The following is a 10,296-nucleotide window of genomic DNA, read 5'->3' as shown; positions in this document are numbered from 1 at the left end:
TGCAGGAGATTGAACCCACTAGACTACATCCCATAGCCATCCCCCCTTCACAGGGTCTCACTTAAGCCCAGGATGGGATTGAACCTGCAATCATCCTTGCTCAGTTCTTCTTAGATTGTAAGGGTTGCAAGGCATGCACCACTAAGCCCAATGTATGTATTTTTCTTTTAATTGGTCCCTTTTAATTACAAAATATGTTTAAAATATTGAAACACAGAAGTGAGCGGGGCGTAGTAGCACATGTTATATTCCTAGCACTTGGGAGGCTGAGGCAGGAGTATCCCTGGGAGTTTGAGACCAGCCTGAATGACAGAGTTCAAGGCCAGTCTGAGCTACACAGCCAGAACCTGTCTCAAAAGGGAATAAAAAGTATGTGACTTGTTTAAGTCTTTTACTTTGTGTTCACAGGTGACTACTGTTAATAGTTGAAAACAGGAGGGTTACTACGAGTCCTAACTGTAGTGGGACCCTGTATCAAAAAACCCCAAAAACACTGCTGATCCAGATGAAAGTGTGTGTGTGTGTGTGTGTGTGTGTGTGTGTGTGTGTTACATTATGGGAAAGGCAGATGTGAGAGCCAGGCATGTACTGAACCATTGATACAGGATCTTTTTTTTTTTTTTTTTTTTGTGTGTGTGTGTGTGTGTGTGTGTGTGGCCAGCTCAGCCCACCAGAGGGCGGGGCTGGCTGGCATGTGGTGCTGGGGGATTGAACCGCGGTCCCTGTGCTTTGCTAAGCTTGTTCTAAGTAGGTGCTTTAGACCACTGAGCCATCTCACCAGCCCTGCAGGATCTTTTTTGTTTGTTCTTGGTGGTAGCGATTGAGTCCAGGGTATGTCTACTGCTAAGCACAGCTGTGCACCCTGGTGATAAAAGGATCTTAAAGTACTAAAATGGAATGGCACAATATCAACCTCAGATGAAAATGAATTATTGTGAGAACGCTAGTCCTTACTTGGGTCACTTGGTTTGTTTTCCTGTGAAACTATTTATCCTGGAGAGGCTTGTTCAAAAGCTATTGCCTCTTTTTAATGTATATATAATCATCTGTCTGAATCTTGTATTACCAACGCTGCTTCTCACCATCAATTTTTTTAGTCTTTACAAAAGTACAGAGAAGTCACAGGTTCCTGACCTACAAGACCTACATTACAGTACATCTTGCTTTCCAGTTTTAAGCTGAAGCAAGCCCAGATGATAAAAGATTGTTCAATGGAACAAGCAATCAGTGTCTCTCTGTTGATTCCTGTGACTCCAAATAGATTTGTTGTGAATGTGCTTTTGATTTGCCTTAAAGAATTTGTTAACAGCTCACTACCTAGATGTAGAATGGGCTTTATGGCAGTGAGCTGGTTTTGTGCTAGTGGAGATTGGAGCCAGGAGGGTACGGTGCCACATTCCCAGCCATTTTTATTTTTCATTTTCAGTCAGGGTCTTGCTAAACTGCCCAGGCTAGCTTCCTCCTTCGAACCCTCCTGTGTTGGCTTCTCAGGTAGTTGGGATTACTGATGTGGGCCACGGTGCTCAGCTGCCAGGAACTCTTAAGAAAGAGTTGTTGCCAAATTGTGACTTCTAGCAGATTTCTGCACCTTGGTTTTCTGATGTGTAAAACATGAAAATGATTGCCTTACGTCCAGTTCGGAGACGAAGATTCATTTCATGTATGTGAACAGCAATGCATGTGACAAAAGGCTCAACAAGAGTGAATGATGAGGGCCGGCCAGATAGCTCAGGGATTAAATTGCCTGTTTAGGCAGACAGAGACCAGGATTAAATCCCTGGGCAACAGTGCTGGCCCCGCCCCGCTGAGTCATCAACTGAGATGGGGTGTGGTGGTGGTGGTGTGGCCTCTGTAATCCCTGTGCTTGGGAGGCTGAAAATAGGCAGATCACTACGTAGTGAGACCCTGTACTGAATACATAAAAATAAATAAGAATGATATACGTGCCTGCCTGCCAAGCACAAGGTCCCGAGTTCAGTCCCCAGTACCACAAAAAAAAAAAAAAAAAAAAAGTAAATGCATCTTCCAGTTTGAAAATGTATAGTAATAATATTGAGTATCTGTTTACATATAGCATTCTCTAGTTTTGGCCTCTACATACGTGTTTTTTATTCTAGAAAACTTAACATGTTTACTCTAGAAAATTACTTAATTTCAAGAAGTAGTTTTCTCTTACCTGCTATAAATCATAAGCACTAAAGTTTTTACACCCTACGATTACAGGGATAACTCTCTGCAGATGCCCCCATTGTGGCCCTTGTACTCTGCAGCGCTTCCATTCAGGAAACTCTGCACGGGGGATGTAGGAAGTTCATCTTGTCTTTCCCCTGAATCAAAACATGACATCAAGTGTACATTGCATTTCTTCTTTAAATTAATAGTTCATTATGTAAAGATTGGTAGATACTTAACTCTTCATTTCTAAGGATTAGTATTCTTCAGTTGAGAAATTGTGACTTACTAGTATGGGGAGTATAGATTGAAGTTAATTAAAAGCATAAATAGTATGCTTCTATAAATTATCAAAGTTTTTTTCTGTGGTGCTGGGCATTGAACGCAGTCCTGGCTAGGCAACTGCCACTGTTAAACTACATCTCCACCCCTGTGAATAAGTTTACTATGTACCAGAAGAGTAGGAATTTCTCAGGATGATTTGTCGTAGAATTAGTTACATTATATCAGTTTTGTGCTCCCCAAAGTAAAAAATGGAGCTGATGTAATTTAGATTTTTCTATAACTTAACCTTTTAGACTTGGCAGCAGCTGGCCTTAGGGGCCCCCTTACCAGCCTAAAAATTATGAAGGATCCTGGAGGGCTTTTGTTCAAGTGGGTCATAGCAATGTTTATAGTCCTAAAAATAACCAAGTACTGTAAATGCTTTTAAAAATAATAGCATTATTAACATTATGAAGAATAACTTTTCCAAACCATTAAGAATAACTGCATTTTTATAAATATGTTTCAATAGCTAAGTTATATGGTTTTCCTTATTCATTCTCTTGGAATGTCACAGTTTAACCTCTGGAATACTGTATCTCTGGAATACTGTACTCCATTTATCTTTTCAAAATGAGAATGAAAGATTATGAGAATAGTTTGATCCCCATCCCCAAGGAACTCAAATTTGAGAGTATCCCAAGGTTCTTGGGTCCCATTCTGAGAATCATGTACTTACACTGCACTTAAGACCATAGCATTATAGGTTTATGTGCATCATGTTTGACCAAGAATTTGAAGTAGTATAGCCTATAATACTACAGGAATACTTAGAAATCAGGGCCAAGGAAATTATACACTAATATAGGGTATGGACTCCAGTAAAGTAAGCATAGCAGAGTTAATAATCTATTAATAGAGTCATTATTAATATTAGAATACAATTAAGTCATCCAACAATTTTTTTTTTCCCTTTTTGAAACACAGTTTTACTGCGCAGTTCAGGCTGGCCTTGAGCTCACTTTGTAGCCCAGGCTGGCCTCAAACTCACAGTGATCTTTCTGCCTCAGCCTTCTGAGTGCTGAGGTTATAGGTGCCGATAAAATTTATGTATGTGTATATGTATGTGTTTGTTTATTTGGGGGACTGAGAATGGAACTCAGGACCAGGCAGGCACTGTACCACTGAGCCATATCCTCTGCAAAAATTCCTAAAAGGAGACGTATCTTTTCTCCTTGGTTGTTTTTCCTTTTTAAAAGTAAGGTGATTATAGAAATCAGTAAATCCAGCTAGCACAGCAGTGTGTAACACTGTTTATAGTGTGTTGTATGGGGACAGTTTCCTTAAGTTTTGAAACAAATGCTGTGTAATAATACAGCCAGTCTTAAGTGAAGTAGTCCAGTCAGACACCTGCCCTAACCATTTCTCTCTATAAAGTCCAGGCTGGCCTTGAACTTATTATAATTAGGTAGGCCCTAATTGTTGCTCCTCCTGAGATTACAGGCTTGGTTTTTCTTTGTTTTGTTTTGTTTTGGTACCAGGAATCAAACTCAGGGCTTTGCGCTTACCAGGCAGGTACCATGCCGCTGAGCTACATCCCCAGACCTTGTTTTTCTTATTACTGTCTAAAAAGTTTTGTTATTCTTTCCAAATGGAATAATTCCAAATTAAAGCTGTTTGGCTATTAGAAAGATCTTTGTAGCATCTAATGATTCTTTCAATGTAATTCTTTTTTTGTAGCTGACTGGAAATACCGGCATGCAGGATTGATGGCCTTATCTGCCATTGGCGAAGGATGCCACCAGCAAATGGAAGGAATTCTGAATGAGATAGTCAATTTTGTTTTGCTTTTCCTTCAGGATCCTGTAAGTACCAGCAAATATTTCATTCCTATTACCATACTTTGCCATGGGAGCCTGTTGTGTTTACTAATGCAAGACAATACATTGCAGCATCCAAGAGTAAGGTATGCGGCCTGCAATGCTGTGGGGCAGATGGCTACCGATTTTGCACCTAGTTTCCAGAAGAAATTTCATGAGAAGGCAAGTAACAAGTTGCTCACATCAGACTGGTAGGAGGCAGAAGCCTTTCCAAAGGTATGCTGATTTGGCCTCGTTTCCCAGGTGATTGCAGCCCTGCTGCAGACCATGGAAGACCAAGGCAACCAGCGGGTGCAGGCCCATGCTGCCGCCGCCCTCATTAACTTCACTGAGGACTGCCCCAAGTCGCTGCTCATCCCCTACCTGGATAACTTGGTGAAGCATCTGCATTCCATCATGGTGCTGAAGCTTCAGGAGGTGAGCCTTAGGCCTTGCTGGGGAGCTCAGACACTCGCTCGGCAGAGCTTAGGGAAGCAGAGGCTCTCCAAGGCCATCCGGGTAGAGGGGGTTGTTCCAAGATAGTCCCATAGAAGAAAGCCAGCTTGACTAGAGCATGGGCCACAGTTGGAGTTGGGAAGGACATGGCGTCGAGGTACAGTCAGTGCACAGGTTGCCCTGAGAACATGGCGCAGGAAGCATGCTCTTTGGTGCTGTGGGAAACGGCAATGCAGCTGTGGAAAAGCAGCCTTGCTCGTCCCGTAGCATGGGTGGTGGTCAGAGATAGGGGAAGAGGGTGTTCTGAGAGACCCTTCACAGGACACGCTGGCAATTTTTGCTAATTTTCTTTTTAAATATATAGATGTAAAAGATGTTGACTGTTCTATCCAAAGTGACAAAAATTGACAGTATGCAGAAACCAGGGTTCTTTAAAAAAACGTATTTTTCAATTAAGTGCTGGCTATACAATAGGTGGTTTATAATTATAGTAGTCTGAAAAAAAACTGATGGTCAGTGTGATGCTGTGGTAACAGCGAGAGAGAAAGGATGTAGCTGAAAGCAAGGAATGAAGCCCTGCTGACAGGTAAAGCAAAAATGGGTTTAGGCTGTAAGAATGACTATAAAGGTCCGCACTTTAACAGATTTGCTTTCACTGTTAGACTCATTACACGTAAACTTAATGTCAGATTGCTGTGGAAGTTTCTCATACTCTCAGTTCCTGTTCTGATGCTCTCAATTCCTGTACTGGGCCAATACAGTTCGCACACCACAGCATCACCTGTTGACTAGTCTGATTAAGTAGGCTCCCAGGGATGAATACTTCAGAAGCCAGAGGAAAAAGCAGTTTCAGGCTAAGGCCAGGTATTCAGTGTTGAATGACAACAGACTAAGAACATAATGAAGGCAGACAGAACCTAGCTGTCTGTAGGCAGACAGAGCCACGCCCACATGAGGGGTGGATGAAATAGATGGATCCAGGGTGACTCTAAAAGTGGGCTTAGGTAGAAGGCTGCAGTGTGAAGAGACTGCCTGTGTCCCTGTCGTGCCCCAGAAGGCTAGTGGGTACATTTTTAAAGACTAAGGAAAGACTTCTCAAGGTGGGGCAGAAAAATGACAGTGGCCAGAGCTACATGTAAAGAGTGTGGCCTGGTAGAGAAGGAAAGACGTCCTTCTGTGGTCACCAGTAAGGTTAGGACTAGACACAGTGGATGTTGAGGTGCAGAAGAGCAGAGTATACTATAAGGAGCAAAATAAAAGACAGTAGAAAACATAGAGATGGATCTTTTGCGTATGAGAAGAAGACCAAGAGATGCAGGGATGAAAGAGATTGATGTGGCCTGTACATGTTCCAGGTCCCCACAGTACTTTCATTATGTACTGGCAATGTGTACTAAGAGGAAAAGATAACTTCTTTAAAAGTGCAGAATTTAAGAGCTCTGCTGAGGAGAAATTCAAGAAAATCTGGTGTAGTAGCTCTTCATGTGAATCAGTGAGGGATTGTTTAGAATCTCACAGAGTGACAGTGGGCCTGGTTCTGATACCCCAGAGACATTCAATACTAATCAGCCTAGAGAACCTGGTAGGACGGGGGGAGCGCAGGGTTCCTCCTTACTGAAAACTTCCCGGGAAGGTTGGATTAGGCCTTGACTTATTCGTTCATGAGGGCTGGTTGTAACTCAGGTTGATTGTAAGTCAACACTTTCGCCCCTGAGAAATAATGGAAATACCCATAATGCATTCCATACCTCCCAAAGCACTCCTTAGCTGAACTTTGCATAATAAAAAGGATTGTATAATGTGCATAATGTACCAGAAATACCAGTAATTATCCTAGTGTACTGACCAAAAAATTAAACTAGTTTACCAGAAACAATTTCATACCGTACTCAACATTCAAGTTTTTTTTTTTTTTTTTTTGCGGAACTGGGGATTGAACTCAGGCCCTTGCGCTTGACAGGGAAGGATTTATTCCATGAGCCATCTCCCCAGCCCCAACACATTTGACTTACAGGAAGGAAAAGTGAAATAGAAGGTGGTTATTATTTGGAAGCAGAGTGGTTGAATAATAGAGATAGGAAGCTGAGGGCCTTTCTGAAGCAGGGACGTGTCAATAATCAATGCAGCAAAATTGTTCTTCTGAACTGAAGAAAATTCTGAAAAAAAAAAATGGACAGAGCTACAAACATTTGCAGAGAAGACCCACCTAGACAGAGAAGAAGCCTTAGGACCTGCTTCTGGCTTACTGGGTCTCAACCTTTTCAGAATTAAAAGGTGGGCTAAGGTTGTCAGTTTCTGTCTTTGACACTGTTTTGTAGTGTTGGATAGGAGACAGCCTATCTGCTATGTACTGATCAGGCCCAATCCGCCTTAGCTTCTGAGATCATAGAAGATTGGACACATTCAGAGTAGTGTGGCCATAGGTGACATGACATGGTCATTAAGCAAGTCAGTGCAGCAGTTGGCTTTTGCTCTGTCTAGGTGGGTCTTGTCTGCCAGTGTTTGTGGCTCTGTGCATTTTTTTCAGAATTTTCTTTTCTTTTTTTTTTTATTTTATTGAAAAACAAATAGCAATGAGATAGTTTCAAAACAGGTTAGTAAGACAGTCACAATAATTAATACATTGCATAGTGTCTTTGTAGTGGTTATTCATAGTACAAGATGCAGACATGATAGCCTGTCCAAACACTACTAGTACAGAATTTTTTTCAGAAAAAATTTCACTGCACTGATTTTTTAATTTAGGACAGGGTGTACATGGTCTCACTATAGATCAGACTCAAAGTGATCCTTCTGTTTACAGCCTCCCAAGAGCTGGGATTACAGGCACAGGCACGCACCGCCACACCCAGTCTCAATTGCTGTCTCAGCGTGCCCTGGGGATGGGGCCAGCACAGCACACTGGAGATCGAACTCTCAGCACCCTCGTCCGCTTAAGCAGGCACATTAGTCCACTGAGCTATTTGGCCAGCCCTTCACTGCACCCCTCAGCTGCCACTCTCTGCTGCTCAGCCCAGAGTTGCTGAAGGTCCTCTTTAGGCAGCTCCTCCGAGTGTTCCTCGGTTCCTAAGCACGCCACTGTCTACCTGCAAGTGTATGGACCCTTCTGTAGTGACAGTGTCATCAACCACAGGGTTAGTTGAAGTCATAGGCTGCTTCTACACGACCTTCTAAGTCTCTCCTATATAATTTTAGGCCATGCTTTCTTAAGAAAGCATGTCCTCAGATAGGCCATGCCTTCTTTTAGGCAGATGTCAATGTCCTTAGACATTGGCCCAAGATTTCTCAGTTAACCTTAGAGGAAAGGATGTTTTAATGTTCTTTCCAGAACTCTTTAAAAGAGTTAGGTCTGTACCTGAAACCATCTGAAAGCATTTTAGGAACAGTTCTTTGGTGTGCAGCTTTTAAGTTAGCCATAACCTCCTGGTGTGTAGGCTGCAGTAGAGGAGTTGAATTAGATGAGAGGAACTTGACTGAGAACAGTAGGATTCTTCAGCCAATTGTTCCAACCTCTGGCATGAGCAGGAGCCTTGTCCATGATGAGGAGAGTCTTGAGTAGTAATCCTTTGTCCTCTAGTATATCTCAACAGGCCAGAAAGTCTCCCCAATCTGCGCAAGAACAAGTGCTGTCACCCAGACTTTCGCATTAGATCTCTACATGACCCCTTGCCTATTGTTCCTGACTTAGTTTTCTGAGCACTCTTAGGATCTCAGAGTGATGAAACCAAGAGGCTTTGTCTTGGGATCACCACTCGCACTAGCACATAGCAGTAGGGTTAGGCTGTCCGTCATGTGGCCTGGCATTTTCTTCCAGAAAAGGCTAGTTTTGTCACAGTTGAAAATTTGATGGGAGCAAAAGCCATTTCTGTCTTGCTTTCAAAGTGGTATGTGTAATTTTCAGCAGGCCTAATTTTCAGCAGGCCTTTTTATTGGCACAGGCTTCACCATGCCTAGTTACAATACGAAACCCATCATTTAAAATTGTGAAACCAGGGTCATCAGCATAGCACCTGCCTGGCACAAGTCAGGTCCTGGGCTTATTTTCCTGTCCCTACAAAAAAAATTGTGAAACCTCTCCTTCCTGACAGGATGTTTCACCTTTCTCACATGTTAGCAGATTAGCCTTTACGACATCTGCATTTATAGCCCTCACTTTTTTGTAAGTTATAGACTCTGGTAGGCTATAACCTGTCATTTGCCTTTTGGGTTTGTTTTTTGTTTGCTTGTTTGTTAAGATGGGTTCTCTCTATGTATCTCTGGCTGGTCTCAAACTCATGGTGATCCTGCTGGGCTTACAGACAGGTGTTTCATTGGGTTTTTTTGTTTGTATGTTTGGTTGATTGGTTGGTTTTGGGTACCAGGGATCAGACTCAGGACCTTGCATTTGCCAGGCAGGTGCTTAGGCCACCAAGCTATCTCCCCAGCCACCTTCTGGGTTTACCGGTATGTGCAACCATGCCCAGCATCTGCCTTTTGTTTGTCTACACTAATAGTAACCTTTCTACTGTGTATAACACTGTTGATCGTGACTAAGTTGAGTAACACCGTCAGTGACACTAGCTTCTTTGTATAAATGTTTTCTACCAGATTGTAGACATAGTGAATTTCCACATGCGATCCAAATATTAGTGAGGTAGGTCACACAAACTCCACTCTTCTATTTCTCCAGTTTCTTTCTTTCTGATTTTGATGGTTTTCTGTACCTTCCCTTCCTTCCATAGTGTCTTTTCTAGTGATGGGGGGCCATTGTGACAGAAATCCCAGTGACTGTATAAAGTCTGACTGTAGTCATGTGCCCAAGTCACATGTTTCTGGACTCAGACTGATGCCTGTGTATACTTACTTGTGCTTTTCTGGCATCTCGAGTCTCTAACTGCACACACAGCTAGCTTTTGGGTCGTAATGCAAGACTTTGGTCCTAAGAAAAAACAAAGAATTTCATTCATAGCCCAAATGGTTCATATGTGAGGTCAGTCATAACTGAAGAAATAGACTCAAAAGAGAATGTTCTCCATGACACAGTATAAGTAGTGGTAGGAATCACTGAGGAAGAAAGATAAGGAAATCAGGCCGGGCATGGTGGTGTATGCCTGCAGTCCCAGCACTTGGGAGGCTGAGGCAGGCAGGTTGTTGCAAGTTCGAGACTAGTCTGGGCTACAGAGCAAGCTCAAGGCCAGCCTGAACTTCAGGAGACCCTGTCTCAAAAAGGAAGAGGGGCCAGGGAGATGGCTCAGTAGAATAAGCGCTTGCCTGGCTAGTGCAAAGGCCTGAGTTCCATCCCTGGTTCTGCACCACCACCCCCCAAAAAAAAAGAAGAAAGAAAAGAAAGTATTTAACTTTATAAATACAAAAAGCGGAGTCAAGATGTGAACTCTGCTACTGGCAGCACTTTGAGATAAGTAAAAATGAATAAGGAATGCTATGTTAACACAATAGAAAATCCACATAAACAGTCTTAAGAGTGGATTGTTTCTTACTGAAATTTTTTCAAAGACCTGTAGTCTCTGTCTGGCTTCTAAAGAGGTGTTCTCAGCTTGTCGTTTAA

General features: G+C 42.5%; 1 protein-coding gene across 1 annotated transcript in view; it reads left to right on the top strand.

The window, feature by feature from the left end:
• Nucleotides 1-10,296, top strand: part of Ipo5 (importin 5) — a 43,940-nt gene that overhangs the window by 15,534 nt on the left and 18,110 nt on the right. Inside the window, exons 10-12 of the mRNA XM_023715196.1 lie at nt 4,177-4,301; nt 4,389-4,478; nt 4,560-4,733. Coding sequence (XP_023570964.1) covers nt 4,177-4,301; nt 4,389-4,478; nt 4,560-4,733 — 389 coding nt within the window. The remainder of the gene's footprint in view (nt 1-4,176; nt 4,302-4,388; nt 4,479-4,559; nt 4,734-10,296) is intronic.

This window comes from Octodon degus, unplaced genomic scaffold, assembly GCF_000260255.1.
Source record: "Octodon degus isolate 3935 unplaced genomic scaffold, OctDeg1.0 scaffold00039, whole genome shotgun sequence".
NCBI lineage: Eukaryota > Metazoa > Chordata > Mammalia > Rodentia > Octodontidae > Octodon > Octodon degus.
This window is presented reverse-complemented; position numbering and strand designations above follow the sequence as displayed.